At 37.9% G+C, this 26,533-nt stretch overlaps 1 protein-coding gene across 2 annotated transcripts in view; it reads right to left on the bottom strand.

The window, feature by feature from the left end:
• Positions 1 to 26,533, bottom strand: part of kiaa1549la (KIAA1549-like a) — a 90,911-nt gene that overhangs the window by 31,347 nt on the left and 33,031 nt on the right. The window contains exons 4-12 of one of the 2 annotated variants that reach the window (XM_032586315.1): positions 26,414 to 26,529; positions 21,471 to 21,693; positions 19,116 to 19,249; positions 18,148 to 18,316; positions 10,329 to 10,388; positions 9,574 to 9,734; positions 8,044 to 8,215; positions 6,298 to 6,458; positions 3,802 to 3,837 (exon numbers count right to left, since the gene is read on the bottom strand). In XM_032586315.1, the coding sequence (XP_032442206.1) occupies positions 3,802 to 3,837; positions 6,298 to 6,458; positions 8,044 to 8,215; positions 9,574 to 9,734; positions 10,329 to 10,388; positions 18,148 to 18,316; positions 19,116 to 19,249; positions 21,471 to 21,693; positions 26,414 to 26,529 (1,232 nt within the window). The remainder of the gene's footprint in view (positions 1 to 3,801; positions 3,838 to 6,297; positions 6,459 to 8,043; positions 8,216 to 9,573; positions 9,735 to 10,328; positions 10,389 to 18,147; positions 18,317 to 19,115; positions 19,250 to 21,470; positions 21,694 to 26,413; positions 26,530 to 26,533) is intronic. The other variant, XM_032586316.1, reaches the window with a different exon arrangement.

Here is a 26,533-nt window from a genome sequence, read left to right as displayed (position 1 = left end):
CATTTATTCCCCTCCCACTTCTCCTTCCATTGCTCTCTCTCTTCCTTTGCTCCCTGAATGTCGGTCTTTCATCTCCTCAGAGCAGGCCTGTTTAATAAAGACTTTGGCTGCAGACAGACATTGCGGCACTGTGTGAGCCTCTGCTCAGTCTGTCAAATATGAACGACGTTGATTTTTTCACATCCATCTTGAGTACCAGCAGAAGATGAGAGCAAAGAAGAACACACAGGAACCTCAACATTTTCCATTTACTTAAAGATGTGTGAAGTGACAGTGAGCACAACCCCACTCCGCCAGCAAATTATCTGTCCTGTTAGAATCAAACAGATGCTTCTGCTCATCTAATTTTAGTTTATAGCATCAGCAGTCAGCAATTTGATGATGTAGAGCAGATGGACAAGATGTGCTGTCTTCTTTACAAGGGCCAGATTGATTTAAATCCAAGTTTCAGGGCAAGGAGCAAGACTGAACCAGAATATTCTATAAAAAGAGGTCAGGTACATTTAAAAAGAGAGAAGAGAGTACACATCTGCACCGATCCGCTGTGGTTAGATAAAACCCCCCAGGGCCTGCCGAAGAATGATGCAGCAAAATGCAAAACACCCTAGGTCCTTTAAACAGCAGCTGCTGCTTTGTACTTGCATTGAACACCTTACAAATGAAAAATGGATTCTTGTACTTTTTGCTGATTCCACCTGCATTGTACTTTGAATACAAGCCGACTATCAGAGGCTTTCACACTCACGCAAGGCAGCACATAGGAAGGAAAAGTCATTTTGAACAATCTTCCAGCTGCGCAGCCAAGTGATGAAGTGACTCAGGTGTTGCAGAAAGACTTGTTAATGCCCAACTAAACATGCAAACATCATATAAACCACATTATTGATCAGCAGCTTCAGCTTGTCAAGCACAGTGACTGATCTTAAGGCAGATGGGAGCACACTGCACACACATAATACACCTCACAGCAGCTCAAACGAGTGGGAGTCTATTACTGTGCTCATATTTAGTTGGTGCTCAGACAGCTTTGAAAAATCACTTCACTCCTTAATATCAACTCCTGTTAATATTCTCCTGGGGCAAATTAAAAAAAGATTAGCACACAATTTGTATCTGGACCAATCAAGATCGTAAATTAATCGAGACTGCCAGATGAGATCAGGTGGAAATTCAACTGCACAGAATGAAGGTTAAGAAAAGTGTGTTGTTTATTTCTATTTGTGGCAACTCTTTAAACCATGAATCATGTTTTTTTATTATTATTATTTCACCATCAGTATTTGCAAAGCCCAATTCCAAAACATAAGAGCAAATCTATCAATTAAAATGAAAAGATTAGGATTAATCTCCTTTTTATTGACCTGCATCTAAGTGTTACATATTGTCCAATCTGTGCATAGCAAAAAGCTAAATAAATACTTAATACTGAGCTAAATTTGCTTTATGGACTTTTATAGCAACATCAGAAAAATATGAATGAAAACAAGTAAGTATAAAGGAAAACACAGTGCCTTGATAAGGTATTCTTTAGCTTCTGAATTTTCCATGTTTCATACACAAACAAGTAAATAACGGAATAGTAGAAGGAAAATGGTGCATGCTTTTCAAAGTATTTTTAAAACAAACATTAGTTATTGTTTTTCATGTATTTCCATATATCTCCTTCATCCTAAAAATCCTAAATGAAGTCCAGTGGAACGGCTAACCCTGGCTTCAGAAGTCTTCTAGCTAGGAAACAGAATCCAGCTGTGTGTAATTGAGTCTTTGTTAAAAAAAACCAAACAAACAAGAAAAAGAAAGCAGCTGTGTTGTGAGGGCCTCAGAGGTTTGATAGGGAATATTAGTGAGGCAGCAGCATCATGAAAACCAACAGATCAGACCTAAAGCTGTAATAAAGTAGGGGAAGGTTATTACATAATACGGTTATAACATTATGTGTCTTTTTATTTAAAGAGTATGGCTGAAGTACAAACCAGGGTGCTTGGTAACTCTGGAGGAGCTGTAGCTCAGGTGACAACAATTAGTCATGCACTCGTAAATCTGGCTTTTAAGGAAAAGTGGCAAGAAGATAGGCACTGTTGAAAGAAATCTTGAGAAATCACCATCAAACAGGACACAGCTAACCTGTAGAAAAACATGCTCTTGTGAGACCAAAATTTTACTAAACATGTGTAGAGAACAATTTGAGAATCTGTTCCAAAACCTGAAAGCTTTCCATCTAATCTGACTGAATTTCATGTTTAAATGCACAACGCTGGTAGAGTCTTACATGAAAAGGCTTGACTTTGGCAGCCGAATCAAGTGTTGATTCAGGGGTCTAAGTACAAATCATTAAATTTCATATTTAGTGTCATTTTGCTTTTACAGTACAAGTATGAACAATAGTTATGTGATCAACCACAAAATGATCCCAAAAATCATTTTGGAATCAAAAGGATTAAAAGCTTATAGATGGATATAAGTGGCACATGGATGAGGAGCAACTTTATTACACGGAGATTTAACCAAATATTAGTGAACATGTACAGCCAGTGTTTTGCTTGTTTAAAGAAAAAACCCCTGTTGTATTTGCGAGACCAGTTTTTCACATTTCTAATGAATAATTAAAAGACAAATAACATTTTCATTGCCACAATGATTGTGTAACTTATGACTGTAGTGTAATCATATGTAAACCTACATTTTAACATGCTTTTAGCCTTGGCCATATTGCCACAAACAAACAAAGTCCTGTAGCTCATTTACTTTTAGATGCGACTTCCAGAAGAAGGGAAAAACTAGAGCGAGTAAAAATGCGACTGCAGCCTTCTGGCACCACTTTTACAGCCCCTTGTTTATTAATATTTGATGCAGTCAGTTGTGAAATCCAAAATAAGTAACATCAACTGTTTACAATAATATCGGTTACTTGAGCAAATAAACCTTGGAGCAATAGCATATTACTATATCACTTTAAGGAAAGGAAAAACACACACACACACACAGGAACACAAAACACAACATGTACTTCTATTTTCTGGGATGTTTACACCCCGCTGTGCTGTGGAGTTACAACAGCCCCATTACCCACCAACATGTTCCGCCTACCCATTCTCACATCCATCCTTTCCCCGACTCACGTTGCCTCTCAGGGGGATGGGGAAGAGAAGGTCTGGACCAAAATAGGACGCAAATACAGAAGCTGACATCCTCCAGTGGAGCAACAAAAGCCACGCTAATACCTTCTCTATGGATGCCATTTACAGCGTTTTCTTTTTTTAACTGCTGGTCTTAGTCCTTCTGTTTGAATTCATGCTAAGATTATTTAGCAGAAAGGCTCATATCAAAAGATTTGATTGGATGTCCGCCATCCCTGCTGAGCTGCTGAGGGATTGGAGCAGCTCTGTTTGACAAGATAACTCGACTGATTTGAACGAGAAGCAGAGGTGCTGATCAACGACACAAGCTTAAGTTTGTTGTACAAAAATAATCAACAGTGTATACTGTTGTATGTTGAGCACATTTCTTTTATGGCCATCTCCCTATGTTAGTAATTCAGTCACGTTGGGTGGATGCCAAAACAGTAAAAATCTTAACGGGAAATGCTTAAGAAAAAACAAAAAAGCATTCCTCCCTCCTCCTATTGATCTTGCAGCAATGAGAACAGAAATACGTTACATCACAGCAGCTACATGCAAGTTTTGCCCAGCAACATCAACTGGCAGCACAGAGAGGAAAAGCCAGCCAATTCATTCGTTCATTGATTCATTCATTCACTTAATCAGTCAAACAATCCACCCAGGCGGTTGTTTTATTGAATACCTGGTGGTGGTAACTGCCTTCCCTTCGATATGACGTCTAAACAAGGAGAGAGTCAAAGGAACAAGGTCAGGAAGGGCTTTGTGCAAAACAATGCAAGTTTATGTGGGTAGCAGCAGTCATTCATGCGGTCACTGGAAGTGCTTTAAAGAAAACCCATATATGCAAAGAAAGAGAAAAATAGCATTAAAAAATTAAATGAATAAATTTAACTATTAGATTTTTTTTTAAAAAGAACAAGAAAAATTTTCTTTATTGCTTACACAGATTATTGAGAAAGCAAGATATCTAGTGGCCACTGTAGTAATCTTCTCGTTTCGTATCTTTCAAAATTTTAATGTAATTTTTTTTATTGTTTTCATCAGTAAAAATTTTCATTTATCAGAATGAATGCAGATGTCAAATTCCCATTTACAGTGCTCATGAAAAGTATTCACCCCCTTGGATGTTTCACCGTTTTATTGTTTTTGCAATTAAATAATAACAAACAAATTGTTTTTTTTTATACAAAAATTTGACAAAAAACCTTTGATTGTGAAAGTGAAAATGGATTTCTAAAAAAACGACAAATAAAAATATGTAACATGAAATAAGTGATAGTATAAATATTCCCCAGACCTTATTCTACAGATGCTCATCCAGTTGACGATTGTAGTCTAACAATGAGTGAATTGGAGCTTATCTGAGTGTAGTGATTGTGTGTAAAGTGATCATAGTTTAATGACACCTGGAAGGTCCGTTTACTGGCTAATCAGTGTTCCTGGCTACCATTACAGAATGAAGACAAAATAACATTCTAAGCCAATCAGAGAAAAGGTTACTGAAAAGTACAAGTCAGTGGATGGAAACAAAAAAAAAAAAAGCACTGAGTGAACATTCCCAGGCGTTCAGTTAAAAATATCATCTAGAAATGCTGGATAAATCTGCCTCAATCAGACTGTCTTCACAGACATGCAAGCAGGAGTCTAGTGAGATAACCCACCAGGATACATATGACTACACTTTTCTCTTTTTTTTTTTTCTCCGAAGAGTTTTTGCGGCACTAGTGGCTCGTATTTTTTCTACAGTAGGCAGACAGGAAGGAGGGTAAGGAGAGGGGGGAAGACATGCGGCAAAGGTCGTCGGGACCAGGAGTCGAACCCGCGACGTCCGCGTCGAGGACTAAGGCCTCCAAACGTGGGGCGTGCTAACCCCCTGCGCCACCACAGCACGCCCCACATATGACTACACTGATGGAGCTGCAAACTTCAGCAGCTGAGATGGGAGAGATTCTGCAGACAACCATTTCTGCCCAGGTTCTTCACCAGTCAAAGTTTTTATGCGAGAGCGGCAATAAGAAAAGCACTGTTGAAGAAAACTCATATCAAGGCTTGAGAAGATTTAGCCAAAAAGCATGTGGGAGACTCCATGTTCCAGTGGAAGACGGTTCTTTGGTCTTTTTTGCAATTCGACAAGTCGCAATGTTTGGTGGATGTCAGACACTGCGGTATTTATATTCTACTGCCTCACTATTGATTTTATGACAAAGAACAGAACAGCTGTAGCTTGCACTGTTAAAATGGTTTTACCAGCTCCTGAAACCGAAACGAGGTTCTTGAAGGGTTGCTTTTATGCCTCTTTTCCAAAAGAGGTTTATATACGTATTTAATCTTGTAAGGGAAATATCTATAAGCACTGGCTTATTTTTTCCCATTAAAATAAACATCTTCATCAGTTTATGTGACTGAAACTTCAAAACAAATGTGGTCAAGTGAAGTTATTTGGTGAAACAGCTATGTTGGACCTCCAATGGTGATAAGAAATGCCAACTCTGCTTTAGGATTATTACATCTAAGCTAATTCAAGAGGCTTTTCAGAACAAATAAGACTGGCAAGCTCATTGCTTGTTTACCACTTCACTGAACGCAATGGCACAAGCAGCTGCTGTTCTGGCGTCATGCACTGTATCCAGGGCGACCATCTGACCGAATCAAACCATCTGTTGGCAATCTATTACAAACATGCTCATTTATAAGGATTGATTTTCAGTTAAAACTCCAGTGAGCTGATGTTCAGTGAGCACTGCCTTTGTGGAAGAGCCAGAGTTACCCTGAGGTTTCCTTCCAGTACAGTGAGCTCTGCCCATTTCTTTGCAGCCGATTGGTCTTTGCAGCATGCATGATTAGTAATGACCACGGGCTACTGGGTAGTGAGAAAACAAATGAGTGAGGCCGGCAGAAATGAAATTCATTTTTCTGTCCTGCAGTAACAGCTTGACACAGTCAGTTTTCTGTCTGCCGTGTCACTCGCAACAAAGTTATGTAATCTTGTCAGAGCCTTACAGAAGATTAAATCACTAAGATTTGTTGAATTGGTGAGCTTTGGGTATCTCAAGATGACAGGAAAACAACTCATTTACAGCAATCACAGAGGGAAGGATGAACAAAAAGAAGAAGAGCTGCAAAATATATGGGTCAGTACAAATAAACAGGAAAAGTGAAACAAGTTTCAGGATTTTACCTTGGAGCGGGTTTTGAAGGTCCTAAATGCACCAGATTTAAAAATGACTCTGTTTCTTTTACACAGGATGAAGGCCACCATTCCAATCACCACCATCAGTAAGAAAAGAGGCGTGAGAACGGCCATGATCCACAGGTTGCTGGGTGGTGTCTTCACCACAGCTGCACAAGGGAAAAAAAATAACGTTAAATTAACAGCAGTTTTAATCTGGTACGATATGTAAACAACAGATATTAGTGAGCTTGATGAAAAGAATGTATTAAATGCTGCTTTTTTAGGTCTACCCAAGGCTCAATTTTAGGTTCACATCTTGTTCAGTGATTGTCTAACCAAACCTGATTAGTTAGACTGATGTTTTCATGCTTTGTTGACAACAACACTGTAAGCAAACCGATGAAACTGCGAAGAAAACGTGGATTTATTTTTTCATCTGGCAAGGCAATGAGAACTTGCAGTTCTGATGGCTGTATGTTCACTATAAAGACTGAAAAGAGTTCAATCTTTCGATACGATGTTTTAATACAGATTTCTTGAAATTAAGTGAAAGACATGTGAAAATGTGTGAAATTAAACCTTTTTAACAATCTAGAAGCAATTTTCTTCAATCTAACACATAAAAATGGATGAGTATTTCTCACTTGAATTTCTTTTCAACTGCTTACTTTTGGAGCTCTTCTATGACAGAGCTGTTTGCAGATGACATGTGTTTTCATTGAAGGCATGAATATAATTGTCCTCCTCTCTACCCATCAGGAGGCGGAGAGAAAGTGTTTACCAAGAACACTGTGATCTCTTCTCAGCATCAACACTTTAGGAAGAGCTGACAAATCCAATGTTTTCTTCGGTTACTTAAGTGTAATGAGGTTTCTGAGATAATACAAATTATAATATAAGAGAATGCAAGTCAAAGGGAGAGAATACTCTGTTCTCTTGAGTTACAACGACCTAAAAAGCCACCAAAAACATGCATAAACATTTTTAACATTGTTTACATATAAATCTGAAGTTCTTCCAACCTATCCAAACACAATTTGTGCAACACAGCCAAGCTATGTTACTGAACAAGTTGCAATTTCATATGCACAGGAAGATAATGGCAGATAAATCTGTAGCATTTTGTCTTTTTACAAAATGCCATTGACAATAGAGGCAGTTGTGCAATGGTGGGACTGGTATGTAATGGAGACAGACATGGAAACGAAGCAAAGCACATGGAAACGTCAGAAAATGCAAACATTAGTTATGCTTTTTACTCTTTATAAATATTGTGTTTATACTATTTTTTACATTTGTACTACCAACCCACCAGGGAATAGCCTGCTTGAAGAAATTTTTAATATTATCACTCAAGCAGTGATTTCCAATACTGTGTATAGTCTTTAAGAAAAAACAAAATGTGTGTTGTTCATAAATCAACCATAGCTCTGTTCTGACTGAATGACCTTTGCGTGTATGCTATGGTTATATTCCCACAGCAGGTCTTAATTGATCAATTTAGATTTTTTGCTGAAATCTTTTTTTTTTTTGGCATGGTATTTTATACTACTAATGAACTAAAATCCCAACTAGACTTGTGTGTGAACTGTTTACGTCCCCAAAGCGACCCGCATGTGCAGAAGCAGAACGTAAACATCACACAGCAGCCATGGAAGTAATAATGGATGCTTGCTTTGACTCTCATATATTTAAATACATACTGTATAAAAGACATGCAATGCAACAATGACTGTATAAACACAAGCTTACGTTCGGCCTGCACTTGCACAAAGTATCCCAGTGTCAGAGCCATGGTCTGGGAATCCAGACTGCTGAGAGTCTTTGCAGCTGCAGATCCTGTGATGGGGGATCCATTTAGCTGAGCATAGTAGGTCATCTCTGCTGGGTTCTTTGGACCTGGAAGCCGTCGCATGCTCACCATCTGGGAGTGGGGAGACACAGTTGCATCATAATTTTAGAGAAATAATAATTAAAAAAAAGCTTTGAGCCTTGTTAACCATCAAGAAAACATAATCTGTAGGCAAGTTGCATGCAAAATCCCTTATCTTTTCAAACCAATAGACTGCCGCATTGGCTGGGAGATGAATGGATTTATTGAAGACTCTCAAGGATAAATGAGTCACATGAAATCTCAATTTCCTTTCATCATACATCAAACAGATTTTTTAAACATAACACTGCTTTAATCAAGTCTAATAATTTGATTTTGTCATTTAAAAAAACGTTATTAAATAGCTCGAGGTTTACTCCTCTGACTACACCCAGCATTTTCTGACAGTTCTGAGAAGCTCTTCCTCCTCCACTCAGCAGCCATAAAACTGCTCAGCTGTGAAGACCATGAAACCCTTGAGGGTTTGTAATGCATGCGGGTCACTAGGAATAAAACGTCATTGTAATTTGAACAATACGGAGCACCAAGTGGGGAGGTGACGCAAAAGAAAATATTGCTCACCAAATGTGCTAATTGTTATTTCATGTTTAAATTGAATCATTCCAACATCTTCCTTCACCAATCAAATTTAATTTTTGAGCTGTAGAGTTAATTAATCAAAAAGAAATTACGTAAAAAACAGTATTTATTAAAAGTAGTTAGTGTTTAGATTTGACCATAAAAATGTTTGCCTGTAGCCTTTGTTCTACAAATATATAACTCTCCTCTATTTTTTGACAGGATTCCTTACAGCTGTCACACCTTCAGTCCCCCCGGAGCGCTGTCCAGGTTTCTAAATCTGGAGCTGTCTGTGGTAGTGCATGCATTCAAACCTTTTCATAAGAGGCTGAGAAAAAGTTTAGTTCCGAAATGAAAGTTTTAGAAAAAAATATCACATTTACATAATGTCTGAAAAGCAACTTTGAAATTATTTACTTTTTTAGGAGAAAAAAAAGCAAACCACCCTTTTTAAATCAAACTGACCTGCCTGAATGCATGCAATTCACATACCAGAAATTGCATGAAGTTATAATACTATTTGCCAAGAAACTTGAGACAAATGTTTACCATTATACCTTACAGAAGAGTGTAACTTAGGGAACACCTATAGGTGTCAAAAGTTGGACTCTAATACCATCCAAACTCCCACTATTACACCTAACTGTAAATATAGGATTTCCATCAAATTTGGACAGATATGAAAAACCCTGTGAAAAGGTGAAGATGTCATAAAGATATGAACAAAAAAACCTGAACATGTTTACAATATCCTTACTCCAGTCTTTACTTGTTGGTGTTGCCATCTTGACATCGTATTTCTACAAAAAGAATGATCAATCTCTACTGACCTGCACGGTGTAGCCGCCCACAGACGTGGCCCGCCGGGACCTCATGGACCGAGAGCCCTGCCTGCCAGCAACGAGGAAAAGCTCAGCCAGCCGCTGCTCCATGAGACTGGCGAAGCTCTGGTAGTTGGCCTCCAAGGAGGAGGTGTCCACATCCTGGATCACTGAGCAAGGAGACAAGAAATGACAGACAGATTTAGGGGGGGGGAAGAGGCGTTCAGGCAGACAAAAAAGGGAAAAAGAAAAAGTGGGTGAGAAAAGGATTGAGAGCAGAAAATATAAAGAAGAAAAGCAAAGCAGGAGAAAATGAGAAAAAAAAAACAGTTTGAAGAAAGACAAAAAGTCAGAGAAGTTAGAGATGTGTGATCGGTATGACAATAGAGATGACAGATGATCTTCCTCCTGAGAGCTGCTCTTACAACAGGCCATAAGTGAGATGGATCAGTGGACAGACATCACACACACACTCACTCTCACACAGCAGCATCATTCACAACCGTCCCTGATGTGATATGAAGTGATCTCTCCCCCTGCCCCAGTCAGGAAACCGTGAATTATACATCAATGGGCTTTTCCGCATCTAAAGTGACTCAGAACTGAGAGAGGAAGAAGAAGAATGGATGGATGGAGGAGGATTGCTAAACATGCAAAGAAACACACAGAGCTGTATGAAAAAGGCTTTTGGTAACTTATGTGTTATCTAATCAGTGCAACACTTGGTTTTGCAGAATCTGAGAGCATGTTCAGGAGCAAATTACCTGTGATCACCCAGTAGCTCCTGGTTGCTGTGGATGTGTTGAGATTGTGGTACTCAAGAGCTGGAGACAGACAAAGAGACAGACACAGAGGCCTCTCATTTACTTTTGAACACCCAGGAAACTAACTTTACTTCAATCAGCTGGTTTTTATTTTTATTTTTAAGGTTCTGGAAAAAATTCACAATTTACAAGTTTCATATAATTTATTGGTAATGGACACTCTGTTAATATTATATTATTATTTTTTTTTTACAGTTTCACAAATTCAAAATAAACCTAATATAGGTATATCATTTATTAAAAAAGTTAAAGTATCAATGGGCATTTTTTATCTAGCAAAATAAAATACACACACTAAAATTATATGAAGCCTCTGTTCATACAACAACAGCCTTTGCCTTAATAGACATTGTATGTTTACTAAATAACATTGGGGCTTCTTGAACTGACATTAAATTTACACCAGACGTTGGTCACAACCAAAGTAATACAGACATACAAAACCATCAAAACCAATTAGTACATAGTACAAATGCTATGAAGTGAAATGTTAAAGGGAATTAATAGTGAATACATAAACAGTTGTATGCAAAAAGACTTAGAAAGCCAAAGAATTATCTGAAATCTGTCAGATATGTTAAGATTCCTAACATATCAAGACATTATATATACTACATTTAAAGATTTCTTATTACCAACGTTTCACACTGGTGTAATTAGCAAAAACAAAGAGACTTTGTCAAAAATTCTTAGTTACAAAATGTCTAGCCTTCTAAGATTGTCAAAATCCAAAGAACATTATTTCATCATAAACTAATGACAGGTAGGTGTAAGATTTCTGACACAGGAGTCAAAACAATAAGAGTTCTCCAAGAACTAAGGAGCACTTTCGGTTAGAATTTAAAAAGTATCAAACCCACTAGAGATAAAAACACCGAGCTGTACACTAAATTATTTTTCAGGTAACGCTCTGTCTTTTGTCTCAAAATCCTTATATTTTCATAAGACCACAATAAAAACTCCAACAAGTGAACAAATATCACTGGACAAAGAACAGGGTATCAGTAAAGTTATTTGTGAAAATGTGGACAATACTGGCAAAACAGTCAGTCAGTCAGTCCATCTGCCCTGTCAAAACAGTAAATAAAAGAGCTGGCATGTATAAACACTTGCAGTTCTTCAATATCCAAAGCTGTCATTAAAATAAATGGCCAGCTCAGACAAGAACTGGTGCAATTTATCTCGCTTTATTGACACCAAATAACTCTGCAGATAAGAACCAATGTACAACTAGTACTCAGACACTGGGGGAGCATCCTTCATTCTCAAATGAAAGAGGGAGAAATGTTGAAAAAGGAATTTGGTCACTGTATTGTGAGGAGTATTCACAATATAGACCCCTTGCCTTATTTGGAGTCCAGCACAAGATTAGTTGTCTCAGGTTTTATAACCTGAGACGGTCAATTGAAAACATAAGCACTTTTATACACCATTTGTTTTCCAGTGACGACTGTCTCTTTTAGTGTCATTTACAGCTTAATACAAGAAAAACAAAAAAAGCAATCAGCTCCTGTAGAATACATTATTTCTCACTATTTCTCACTATAAATCCAATTTAAAATCCCAAATTGGATTTTAAAAGCTGCAATAAAAATATGCTATAATTAGCATACGGGAAAAAGGCCTTTGAAGTCAACCAAAGAAAATGCAACATTGGTAAATTTGTGTGAAGCAGCACTGTAATAAACACCAACACGCTCCACATTTTATTCTGTCAGCCTGTTTTAAGAAATACCTGCTCCTCCATATAACTTCTTCTGTCTCTATACACACACAAACACCATAACACCCTCTGTCTCTCGATTTCAATCTCATCTGGCAACGTCTTTCGTCCTATTTCCACCTCACATAATCTGTCGCCAGCTTAACAAAAGACCAAGTCAAAGCTACAGCAAGAAAACTGTATCTTCAACCAGCGTTTGTTTCTGCTCTAAACTATCGTCTAGAGACAAGTAAGAAAAATGAGAGCACATTTACATTCACCGCTCCTTCCTCTTAACTTAAACGAGCTCATAAAAGCACTTGAGACAAACACCATTGGTGTGTGAAGGTTCAGGGCCCTCCATCTGAGTTCTTCAGAGAATCTGTGCAATGCCCAGATGAATCCGCCACATTAATTTTATCAGCGTGGTTGTTGGAAATGTAATTGCAATATGCAAAAAGAAAGAGGATGAAAAATGTAGAGTAATAGAAAATGTTCTGCTCAGGTTTTATACACATAAAAAACACAAGCAGGAGATAAGGTATGAAGAGCATCAGATTTCTTTTTAATGGAGGCTTTAGAGAAAGATGAGAAAATCACAGCTTCCAGTTACTTCCCTTTAAACACTAAACGTCTGTTTAAAACTGGACTCTGTTAGGCGACATGTTTTGTCTGAATTTAATCTTAAAACCAAGGAACAATCAGACTTAGCTAGGTCAACACACCAACCCACACAAAGAAGTGTTTCCTTGAGAGCAGAATAAGAGGTGGGTTAAATTTTTTCACAAATAAACATCTCAATAGTGTGGTGTGCATATGCACTCAGTCACATTTGATTTGATTCTCTTTATTAAACTACGGAAAAAAACGATCAGAATTGAGAAAATTAGCTACTGCTGTTTATCTGTGTGAAGCCTGATCTCAGTATGAATGCAGCTGTTCTGTGAAGACCCCAGAGTTTTGTTGACGTAAATTAGGGAACAAAGAGCATCATGAAGGCCACAGAGCACAGCAACAGGAGAATGCTGGAATAACTTCAAGATTTAAGTTATTAAACAATGTCAAAAGCTTTGGATGCTCCCAAAATAGAAGAAGAAAAAAATCCAACACCAGAACACCAGAAGAAACAAAACATTATAATGTAATTTGTGTTTCTATCAACCTGTCTTGTTTAGGAAAGTACTCTTATGAAAGAGAGATAAACACAGATGTAGACTTTCTACAAGCGGACATGCCAGTCCATCTGAAAGCTAATTAACTTTATGCAATGCAGCTCCCCTCGGAAAATTAACCAATGACGCATGCCTGACAGGACAGAACAGGGAAAACAAACTGCAGTGTTTTGTCTTCCTCATTATGCAGTGCAAAAGTTAAAATTTTATTAAAATGTACAGGCAAATGAGAAACTGCACTTAAATGACTTCTAGAGTTCATTCTGGGACAATGAACTCGGTACAGAATGATGGAAATAGCGTTGTGGTGTAAAGAAATACTCTCAGCAGGCAAACAGACTCATCCTTCACATAAATGATTCCATATTTATGCTCTAAAAGCAAATACCATCCAAAACACAGGGATATCAGCTGCTGTCACTGCTGTGATCATTCACTGCCATTTTTTGGTCAGTCATCCAATAAGTAACCATACATTGCTTGTTTTTTGTTTCACTACTCGAAACATTCAGTGATTTTTAGGAGAACAGGAAGCCTTTTTGGTGATGCTAAGTGGATTTGGATGTGACCAAGTAAAGTGTGATGTTTGAGCCCTTTGGGTGTTGAGAGCGCACACCAACAGATACTAATCTAATCTCACTCTGCTAAAATTAGCTCATCTGGGGAACACGGACAACAGATTGCCCAAGGCAGGCTTGGGATGATAGGGATGCAGGCTTGGGATGCAGCTGTTTGCCCTTTTAAAAAAATCTCACAGATGGCATCGGAAGGAGGGATGGAATATAAACAAAGATCATTTGGCCCAATTATGGAGTGTGGGGTCATTTACTTTGGGTAGCTGGAATCAAATAAAACACACACAACATGTCTGAAAAGGCAGGACTAACTTATTCAATTTTTGCATTAATAACAAAAGAAGCACTCATCGATTTTGCAAAAAGTTACAAAATGACTAAATTACTCCTCTCATCCTACATTCGTTCTTTGAAAACTAAAATTATGATCTTGTACTGATAATAAGCATATCATAACCCTCAGTGCTTTCCAAACCTCAAAGAAGCACCAATCTTTTCCTTTGCCCCTTAGAGGAGTAAATCTATAATGAGTTGAAGATCACACACTCATTTGACACATCAAACAGCGTTTTAACTTTAATGCTACGGTCTCTCTTGGTCCCATGTGTTTGTCTGCTTGTGGTTCCTAGTGCTGCTGAACAGATCAGGCACTATTGAAAAAATTAATTGCTACTCTTCAACTTACGCTTGAATACCACAAGATCTTCATAACTGACTGAAATCATGGATTAGCAAGGAATAGTGCTTAGGTTTTATTTAAAGCCACTGACTGCTAATACATTTGAGTCCAATTTTTTCTTATACTATGACAAATAAAGATGCTTGGAGTACATTTTAGATGCCTTCTATACTTACTCAATTTCAAGTAATCTTCTCGCTTGGGGAGCAGGTTAAACATGTGATAAATCATGATTTTTGCATTGCCTTTCAGTTCAGTATTTGGTCCTGAGTAGCCAGAAGTCTTGAGGGGACCAAACAAATATTATTTCAAAGTCTTTCTTAGCCAGGAGTACTAGCAGCAGCAGCACAAGTGGACCAAAGGAAAATAAATGTTACATAATCTATCAATATATTAGGATGGAAACTGAATTCTTTCTTGTTTCGTTTCACCAGAAGATAAGCAAACAACACTATTTTTTTATTATTGTTAACAGTCCATAACCAAACGTATTTATTGGTTCAGCTTTCTGCTGAACATTCTTCGTGTTTCAATAACGATGTCCTGGCCTCCTAGCGGTTCTCCTTCTCCTCCTGAGCCTTTCAAAACTCACATAAGACTCCAGGGGTGAAAACTCCTTTATAGATTCCAAGCAATGCTCACTACACTCTTTATTCTTATTGCTGCTGAAATTAAGGAAAAAAACACCATGAAGTATGAAAGTAGGCTCAGTGTTCAAACTTTTTCATACTCTCCAGCCTGATGGTACAACTGAGTCAGGTCAAGGAAATCTACATTGTAGATTTTCTTAGATGTGTACTGGTTAGTAAGTTCAATTTATTTATGATTTCCCCTTAACACATATTGTAAAAAATAAATACCTGAAATCTGGCAAGTACTTCAGCATCTATTCTCTTTTCAGTAATAAAAATACACTGCTCAAAAAAATAAAGGGAACACTCAAATAACACATCCTAGATCTGAATGAAAGAAATATTCTCATTGAATACTTTGTTCTGCACAAAGTTGAATGTGCTGACAACAAAATCACACAAAAATCATCAATGGAAATCAAATTTATTAACCAATGGAGGCCTGGATTTGGAGCCACACACAAAATTAAAGTGAAATAACACTACACGCTGATCCAACTTTAATGTAATGTCCTTAAAACAAGTCAAAATGAGGCTCAGTATTGTGTGTGGCCTCCACGTGCCTGTATGACCTCCCTACAACACCTGGGCATGCTCCTGATGAGGTGGCGGATGGTCTCCTGAGGGATCTCCTCCCAGACCTGGACTAAAGCATCCGCCAACTCCTGGACAGTCTGTGGTGCAACGTGACGTTGGTGGATGGAGCGAGACATGATGTCCTGCACGGTGTTGGGCTGTGAGCACAACCCCCATCTGTGGACGTCGGGCCCTCATACCATCCTCATGGAGTCGGTTTCTAACCGTTTGTGCAGACACATGCACATTTGTGGCCTGCTGGAGGTCATTTTGCAGGGCTCTGGCAGTGCTCCTCCTGTTCCTTCTTGCACAAAGGCGGAGGTAGCGGTCCTGTTGCTGGGTTGTTGCCCTCCTACGGCCTCCTCCACGTCTCCTGGTGTACTGGCCTGTCTCCTGGTAGCGCCTCCAGCCTCTGGACACTACGCTGACAGACACAGCAAACCTTCTTGCCACAGCTCGCATTGATGTGCCATCCTGGATGAGCTGCACTACCTGAGTCACTTGTGTGGGTTGTGGAGTCCGTCTCATGCTACCACGAGTGTGAAAGCACCACCAACATTCAAAACTGACCAAAACATCAGCCAGACAGCATAGGTACTGAGAAGTGGTCTGTGGTCCCAACTGCAGAACCACTCCTTTATTGAGTGTGTCTTGCTAATTGCCAATAATTTCCACCTGTTGTCTATTCCATTTGCACAACAGCAGGTGAAATTGATTGTCAATCAGTGTTGCTTCCTAAGTGGACAGTTTGATTTCACAGAAGTTTGATTTACTTGGAGTTATATTGTATTGTTTAAGTGTTCCCTTTATTTTTTTGAGCAGTGTATAAAGAGAGGACATGCTAATATTTTTTTATGCAAATATGCAATGACAATCAAAATAACCTTGAATGTTATTTCTTGAATGAATAGTTTATGTATACCAGAATATGCTAAAGTAACAAAAATGCCAAGTCAATATGATGTGAACTCTAAATCATTTTTTGTGATGTTCTGAATTTTTTTTGCAATGATTCTGCAGCTGTACAAATTTGTTTTTACTTTTGCATGACAAATTTTAAATTCCACTTACAGATGTACAGCATGTGAATGAATACAAAGAGACTACAGTCATCTGTTTTTCTAGCATTCTTACAGAATTGTAATGACAGGAATAATAAAGTGGATTAGACAACATTGGCTATGTTTACATGCAGATATAAACAATTTGATCATATAAAAATATATTTACTCAAGAAATCAGTTAAACAAAACCAGTCTGTCAACATGAAGTAGGATCTAAAGATCTAAAGAAACTCACGAACTGACAAAAAACCTAGTCTGTTCTTTCAGTCTGGAAAAGACATGGATGACTTGATTTAATTCAAATTCAATTTGATTCAGAAACACTTTAATTAAGTTGATAAATGGATGCAATAAATAGGATCCTTGGATAAATAATTTTAAGCAATAATGGCTTCAGCCAAGCAGACACACACTTAATATTTTTAAATGAAATTTGGTGGTGAGCTTGACCTTTTAGATGCTGTGGCTGCTCAAAGACATTAAAAACAGAAAACAAGGATACTCTCTTGTTATCAAACATACAGTACAGAGCAAACGTTTGGGCACAACTGTGTGTCCAAACTTTTGGTCTGTACTGTATATTATCTGAAAGTTATAGAAATACTTTGACTTGAGTTTATGATTAGGAAATTTAGGAGCAATTATTTCCCTTGAGAAAAGATGCATCGTTAATTTAATTTATTACATTTAGTCCAAAAACTTTAGAATTATTACTCTGAGATTTTTGTCTAGACTTAAGAAACTCTTCAAAGAAACTGTGGATATTTAAACAAGACATGAATGCGTTGACCTGAACTGGCTTGTTTTCAGCTCAACTGACCCTCAAATACAGTGAGAGAGAGGGAAAACTTTAATTTCATAAAACAGTAAAGTTTCTCTCTTTTTTATTTTATCATTTTCAAGGTTTTAATCTCTTCCTGTAATGGGAGCATGTACAAATTAGTGTAGTCTGGGGTAAATCTCAGGGTAAGAATCTATATTGGCCAGGAGAGGTAGCAACACTAACTGTGTTTATTGCTGCTATACAATGTTAAATACAATTTAATGTTTAAACTTGTTTTTTTTTCTTTGTTTTTTTTAAATAATAAAACTCAGTTTTGGAGAAAATACTTTTTCCGTATAGTCCCCATTGCTCATAAACTATTTATGACTGCTCAAGGCAGAAAACAATCATAGCCAAAGTAGGTGTCAGCAGGTCAAAACTGCACAAAAAACTAACAATTAAGATTCGTCAACAAAATCCGGTGCTTCTCTGGCTTTCAATGATTCATTTTCAGTTGTTTCATTTGCAATCAATGCAGTGAAACAAATAGACAGCCAAATTAATATCCCACTGAGAGAAAATGAAGCTGTACTTACGCTCAGCTATCACTAGCGGAGGATAGAACAGGAAGTATCCCACTAGCTCTGCAGTCAGCTGGTTGAGGAGCCCACTGGATATTGTCCCATTAAGAACTGCATCCTGGTTTTTCACCACATACACCAGCGTAACCGAGGGTGAGCCAGACTCCTGAGAAACACTCTGGATCTGCGGACAGACACACCAACTTAAATTAAATATGCTGTTCTCTGCTGCACACAAAAACATTCAGAAAGATTTCTGATTTTTTCCACCAAAGACAAATACAAGGCCACATTTATAATTTAAACCTTCATACGAAAATATCTAGAGCTATCATGCCAAATGTCGAAGACGCGCATAAAGAATGCACACCAGACCTTCAATGAACAAGGTTTTATTCTCTCCATAATAAGACCTGTGTGGTTTCTCCAACATTCATGTAACAGAATCACAACGGCGAAGTGGACGACGATACAAGATACAGAGAATTCCCATCACATTTTTCTGCAAGCGTTAATATTTCAGGGGATAAATAATGAATGGAGCCTGTATCTCCGTTTGCTTGTTGAGACCTACTTTATGATTTTGACGGTGTTTGCATGTGCAGTGTATATTCTGCAAACAGACGAAGACTTTGGCAGAGAAATATGTATGATTTATGTATGAAAACTACATTTATTACAGTTTGCTGTTTCCAAAAATATAAACATTACTCAGAAGCTATTCCCTTCAGTCAAGTGCAGAGTGTTACTATAACTGTCTTATTTTTGGTAACTTTTAAGCCATCTGGCCACAGTAAAAAGCTTGTGGCCAGCACTGTTGAAGCAAAAACAAGAATAAGTATGCGAGCGACTGAGATGGTGTGAGAGGTTGGAAATCCACCTGGAGCTGTGTTATAAATGTTAGTCTGATTAGCATGCTGCATGCAGACAGGACGCATTTGACTGTCTGCCTTATAAATAGTCTCAGTGCACTCGTCCCGTACCTCCACTGTGAGTCTGTTGTAGGTTTCCAACACTTTATCCTGAGCCTCTTCAAAGGCATTCTCAAGCCGCTGCTCCAGCATCTGGACAAAACTGCACGAGTAGATGTTGTCTGCAGGTCCAACAAATCTTAACACTGCAAACCAGGCAAGGAAGAGCAAAGCAGGGATTATTTATATACCATCTGAGTAGTAAGAGAATAACAAACTGCTTTAGATTAGGGGTGGATCTCATTCTGGTTTTCTTCTACATGGTATTCCATGTATTAAGGAAGCGTGTCTTAATCTTGATGCCACATCTCTGTGTTTGTGACTGACATTTAAATAGAGCTGCACAGATTTGCAGTCGTCAACACCACATCAATGTGGGCATAATCCAAATATCTAAGAACCCTTTGTATGAAGAACTAGGTAGGTTTTTATGTATTTTAAGGGATATTCATGAACAATATAAATGCAAATAATGTATTTGTCCAGTTAGTCAGTTTTGGAAGTTGACAAAATATTTAAGCTCACAAAGTGCTGTTAGGAAATAACATATCACAATTATTTATTTTCCTATTATTGTGAAGTAGTTCTTGAGTTGAGTCTTGAGTCTTTATTTGTAACAGCGATGACAAAGTCTTGTCCGGACCAGTGACATATTTTATTGCAGGAACTGTGATGTATACTGCAATAAAACCTCCCAGCATATTAGCATGCTGTTGCATATGAAGCAGGGAATTGAAGCACAAGCAAGAATCAATCTCTCAGTTGTTCAGCTCATTAACCGTAGATACGTTTGCCAATTTACCCGCCAAAGTACAATTTGCATAAGATTACCAACTGGGTCAGCAGGGTTTGTGCCTGCAGAGCATTTTAGACTGAGACCAGTGAAGGATGTTGGGACTTTGAAGGAAGACTGCACTCATCAGCAACACACTGTTTGAATTTAGGTCAGAACACGGCTCCACCTTCAGCACTGCAGCCCCGTTTAGAGTTAATTCTCCAAACAAAGGATAATAAAGATGGAATGGAGCAAGAAAATAGAGGGCAACGGGTAACATTCATAATCTGCTGATGGACTCAATATTGTTTACCCGGAGCTGCACCTCCCCGCTTCTGATGGAGAGCCGCTCGTTTTCTCTGGTTTCGGTTTAGATGGAGGCGATAATCCTCTTCGTTTCCCTTGCTACTCAGGTTTATCGGTCACACAGACATCCCTCCAGAGAAGCGCTTTCATTAATACTAACATCAGAGCCAAACATACAGATTCCAGATACAGCATGATGGATTGAGTATCTTATCCACAGTGCTTTTATTTTTAGGCCTAATCTCAGATAGTGTTTGTTTTGTTGTTGCTGAAGATGCATATACCTTCTGTCTAATGTTATTTTTTCTCCTGCTGTTTGCTTCCACCATTTTAACTTTGGATTCATGCTTTCTTTCAAATTAAGTTCATTATTTACATCATCCTACTGCCTCTAGCTCACTGCTTGCATTTGGGTATGCCACAATCAATTTTCCTGCACAGATATTTGGCACTTTCTACTAAAAAACAATTTTAAAAAAGACTTGATACTTCAAAGTTAGAATAAAGTCCACATTTGATCACAGCCATAAACATTAGCATATTTTATTGGGATTTTATATCATAGACCAACACAGAGTTGTTCATAACAGTGAGGCAGAAGGTAACCAGTCCACTTCTGTGTAATTTAATCTCCGTAAAAATGCAGCTGAACATCTCAGAGGAACATTTCTTTATGTCGGTGATCAGATTTTCTGAGTTTCTACAGTCAGGGAGGCACCCATATGCACCAATTAATGCTGATTGTCACAACACACAGTCCATAGATTACAATCTACACAGACAAAAATAAATGGAAATGCAACAACAAATTTAGCTCAGATTAAAGGTAAAGTTATTCTTTCTTATTAATTTGATCAAATCTGAAGCAACATTGATTTAAAATTATGGATTTGTGTTGAGAAATACAATATTATTCTCAAAATGTATATTCTGATATGCAATCAGTCTCTTAACTGTACAGATTTTCTGACCTTGCTCACACAAAACGGGGTGGGCGTGTGTGTGTGTGCTGAAATGTGTTTTGAGGCTTAAGAGCTGACTAAGTGATTGGACCAATTTGTTCTGCAATCATGGGGGTCTGTATGGGATTTAAGGTATCAAAGAGGAGTAAAGGAGAGCTAATCAGAATCTTTCTAATTTTGTCTGGTTTCTGTTCTTCCTGGAATCAATTTAATCCTCCACTCCTGCAGCTTTTTGTCTTTTTACAATCAAGTTTCTGGAACGAGAAGCTGGTTTTGCTGGATTTTAGTGTCACGCATTTCAATGTTCATCGTAGGTATTCTCACCTGTTTTGAGCTGTAGGTGAATGTGGGGAGAGCTGATCCAGGTCGCCACGGGAACCAGAACCGCCTTGACCAGCGGGGTGTGCTGCCTAATGTCAGACAGCAGTTTGTCAAAGCCGTAAACATTGAGAGCTTCGACAACCATGGAGGAAACGTAGACAGTTTTCCCGCTGGTCACGTAGTAACCCAGAGTCAGGTTGTTTGGGCTGCAGTCGTCTCGCTCCACCTGTGACAGAGACATATTTTCAATAATTCCAGCTAGACTACATCTACATCAGGCTTATACTTTGCAGCATAAACTAACACTGAGTATTTTAGAAAAAGCTAACTTTTAATACATTATGTCACCTATTCACTTGGTAACAAATTATTGCTTCTACAAATGCAACAGTGTCACATTTTTACCAAAAAATTCCTAGAAAACGAATGGAGCTGAAGCATTTTTAATGACATACTGTATCACTAAGGTATACATTTGGGCAACGTGACATTTCTAAATCAACGATTATATTAGTTGCAATAAGTGTGCATTTCCCTCCCGTCTGTCTCAGCTGTCATTGAAGCATCCACCACTGTGAGCTGTAGCATCTTGAACTCAGGTTTGTGCTTCTGTTGTAATAAAACTCCATTCATCTGTGTTACTATGTTATTAGCCTGCAAAGTGCAAACGCCTGACACCTGACATAAAACATCCAATAAATGTTGTAGCCCTAGCTGTTGTAATATTAATATAGTCTGTTGCAATATTAATATTACTACAATGAGGATTTACAATATATTGAGCAGCACTAGCATAACCTTAACCACTTCTCATAATAGGACTGCCATTCAATGAAGTCAGTGCTGTGTTATTCTCCATAAATGAAGCAAATCAAATAAAACAAAAAGCAACCAGAAGCCTACTCATCCCAAATGGAAACAAAAAGTTATTTTCTTTGGCTTTATTATTTTTGACACATTTTTTATTTGCGAGAATGCACATGATGGGCAAAACCAGCTAATTTAGCACTAATCAACAATACATCTATGCAACCAACTACATTAAACAAAGAGCCATCAGTGTTGTTTATTAAACTGGTGTTTATTTTTCACATGTTCTACATTGCAATAAATACTTTGTAAATTATTACAAGGAAAGATTCATAAAGAATGTATCTGAAAAAATGTTGTTGAAGCAACTGTTGACTGTAAGCGTTATAAATGCGTCTTGTTTTTAATTCAGTGAATAATTAGTTAAATAATTATATAACTGTCTATTACTGTATTACTTCTCCTCTAATCAGATGGAATTAAGACTGCTTTTAAGTAATGAACACTTTAAGCGGATCCTGCGTTAAATAGATGATAAATAAATGGAAAAGCAGAATATTTCCACTTGACCTGTGAGCCAAGCCGAAGAGAAAACAGTGAGATTATCAAACTGCTTTTAAAATTTTATTTCATTTTAAGGCTGTTTGCACATCTTTACCAGAAGTTTACATAAATGTGTGCATGTGTATGGTTTACAGAAAAACATGCTGATGCTTATTTTGTCTTGGAGATATTGTGCTGCTATTTTATTCAAGGAATATGAGCAGTAAAACAAAAACAAAGACAGCTTTAGTGAAAACATCTGAAATACTCTCATAGAGCTGTCCTGTGAAACAAGACACTATATATTTGATTTAGATTTGAAGGTACAAGCGTCAGTGTATGAATATTTATAATTCTTGGTTTCATTTCAGTTTAGCTCTGCCTTAAGACCAAATTTCAGCTCGATTCTTCAACAGTTAGACTTTTGGCCATATCCTGAAAAAAAAAAAAAACACACACACACACACACAGACAACAACTGTGGTGAGTCAAAGGCTGTATTTCTGGAACTTAACACCACCCACCTTCATGTACCCTCAACCTTCAACCACACTGAGTAGCTGAGGTTGTTGTTGTTATGGATTTTTTCCTTTCTCTCTCTCTCTCTCCACAACCATATTTTTCTCTCCTCTTTCTCTCCCTGAGTGTGTGCTGGCTGCTCCTGCCTGATCTTTTTATCTAAAACAGACATCCTCTCTGAATGAAACTGCATCCCAGCACCTCTCCTTATGCAGAGTCCAAGTAAAAGCTTCAGCCTAATTTCTTTCCAAGCAACTCTTTACATATTTTTCAATTATGCTCAGCCACTCAGTCTTATATCCATAAAGCCACTTTTGGGTTTTGCATTTCCTCAGAAAACACAAAGAAGAGCAGTTGAATCTTGCATTTGAAGTCTAAACTAAAATGTAATAAGCATAAAATTAAATATTGACTGTTTCTTTCAGATGTTTTATTTTTGTCTGTGGGGGTGTTTGTGTTAATCTTCCTGTGTTTTTCCTAAACCGGCAGCTCTAAGGGAACACAGAGAAGAAAAAACTGTGTTCTGATTCACCAAAAACTGAATCAGTCAACCTTGACATATGATCCTATTTAACATTTTTTTATTGTACCTATGCTGCTGAGCTCTTGAGGCTTTCGACCTTTTTAGATTTTATCAAAAATATGTTGACTTTTTTATTTCTATTTCTACTGTTTTTTTTCCTGTTTTTTTACTGTTAGTATGTTTATGTCCATATTAAAGCTGATTGCTTAACCTTTGTTCTGCATATCTGAAGAGGACTGCTGAATTTAACAAAGGGAGCCAGAACTGACCGCCTTTGCTCCCTGCCAACAGCTGACAGCTGTAAAACTGCCCAGTTTGGTAAGTAATTATGGTTAACAACATTGTTCAATGACGCAACACATTAAGCATCGCTGCATACTAATTTCATGCTGTTTAACAAACCCGAATCACATAGGGGGCAGATTTTGCTCATCAACATTGCAACAATATCCAGGCGTTTTAAGATCTGAACTGTTTCTATTTCCTGGTTGGTGTTTTTCGCCCTGGACAGATTAATTTTGACTATCAAACCGCAGTCTAGGTTTTCAGATGGAGACGATGAAAGCTGAGGAATGTGTCTGTGTGTAGCAGGGGGTAGATGAAAGTGCCGTGGAGCTTAGAGATACTGAGTCACTCCCCGCGAAGGCTCACAAACAACTGGATAAAAATAGCAAAAGCAGGCAGATGAAGACAGAAGACGGACAGAAAGAGAGATGAAGAGAGGCAGGTGGACAGACAGAGGCAGACAGCCACAATGAGCCGAGTAGTACAACAGGCAAGACAGACATATTGGCAGAAAATCGATCTAGTTGGACCAAGGGTGTAATCTCATCAGAAAGATGAAGGGGGAGAGCAATGTGAGAGATGTAAATATTGAAATATACATGAAAGGAAAAAGCTGATAGTGATGGTTTGAGAGGGAGGGAAGAGAAGATGGAGATGGAACCATGTGGTTGACACAGGATGAAAACAAGCATTATGTAAGAGTCGGAGTGGGATGTGAGAATGGTCTCCTTAAATGAACTCGATATCGCCTAATAAATAATACCACGTATTCATTTGTCACCTCTCTCTATATTTATCTCCTGCACCATTCATGAGTCTTTGTCAGGTAAAAAAAAAATCAACACCAACAACTTAAATATAGAAGGCACGAGTACTCGGGACAGACAGACCAGCGAAATGGCTTAAAATAAAAGAGATTTTTTTTTTTTTTTATCTCAGTAGAATTAAATGGAAGCACTTTGACCAAGCGCAGCAGCAGAGAAATGTCACAGGAGACAATAAAGAACAAAACCTCATAAATGTAAAATTTAAAGTTATAGATAAAAGGCAAAAATAAGCCCATCTTTACACTCCTTGAATCATCAAATGCTGTCCAATCCTAGCAGCTGTTCTTCTTTGAATCTTCAATGTATGTAAAAAAAAATAAAAGCTTTTACAGGAGTTCTGGATGTTACAGTAAAAAGCTGTAGTGGCCATTTCACTTGGGCACTTGGACTACGCATTGCACTCAAAGCTTCACAAGCTGATAGTGGAGAGCTGAAAAATGTATAAAAAGATGAAAAAAAGATTTATTTTATGACATAACTAGTTCTTTCTCCAGTCACTGAGGGCACTAGAGAAGGCTTATGGCTGAGGTAAGATCAACACAGAGGTTATTTCTCACCAAGTTTTATGCCTTCCAGTCATTTATTCTCAGAAGAATAATTAGCTGATGAGAGATGAGATTTACATCTGCAGTTTATGGGCAGGCATTTTGACTAGCCAATCATATTCTGATTTGTGGTCAGAGGCTGGTCTTTTATGGTGGCGATTATTGTAGGGGATGTCACTTGTGAAAGCTTCATGTTGATACATGTATGGATTTGGTTCAATAACGTAATTTTTTTTCCTGGTTTGATGATGGAGGTATAATCCACTTTATTGAAACATTACAAATTTTGACCAAGGAAGGAAACAATAAAATACAAAACAATCTTAAACTGATCACATTAAAAAAACTGTTTTAAACTTTGGCTTTCCTATACTATGTATATGAAATAAATATTACTGAAAATTATTTTCCTGTTCCCTCCAGTGATACCTGTCATTTAGATAACAATGTCCCTGCAACACTGTATGGGCTCACTAGTTAACAACCTGTATTTCAAAGCCATTTGCAAAGTTTGCTAGCTTCTGCTATGTTTTTATTTGACATTTTGCTGAGTCATCCTAAGATTCGTAACACACAGAAGTTGTTTCCGTCCTCTAGCAAATATTCTCTCTTTTTCGTGTTTTTTTTAATACAAAAAACTGCATATTATGTTTTCTGCACAATATGCTGTGCAAATTTGGGTTTGCAATTTTACAAATGAGAAAATAAGTGACAGTATTTTGCAGTTTTTATCGTACACTTTACAGCACTTTTGATTGATACTGTAAAGTCTGTATGTAAGACCTTTGTTCTTAAACCCACTGACCAGGCCAAGTCAGTGGGTTTGTCACAGGATCATGACCTTTTGATTATCAGTGAAAAGCCGCTGGACATGAAGCCGCTGGAAACACTGACCTGTGCAGAAGCTTTGGAGTCATTCAGGGCTCTCTGCAGAGCATGGCTCAGTCCTTTTGAAAGGTTCTGCTTTAGGATCAGGTCCAGGTGATTTCTGCGCAGCTCCATAGACAACACTGT

Source organism: Xiphophorus hellerii, chromosome 2 (genome assembly GCF_003331165.1).
Source record: "Xiphophorus hellerii strain 12219 chromosome 2, Xiphophorus_hellerii-4.1, whole genome shotgun sequence".
Lineage (NCBI taxonomy): Eukaryota > Metazoa > Chordata > Actinopteri > Cyprinodontiformes > Poeciliidae > Xiphophorus > Xiphophorus hellerii.
This window is presented reverse-complemented; position numbering and strand designations above follow the sequence as displayed.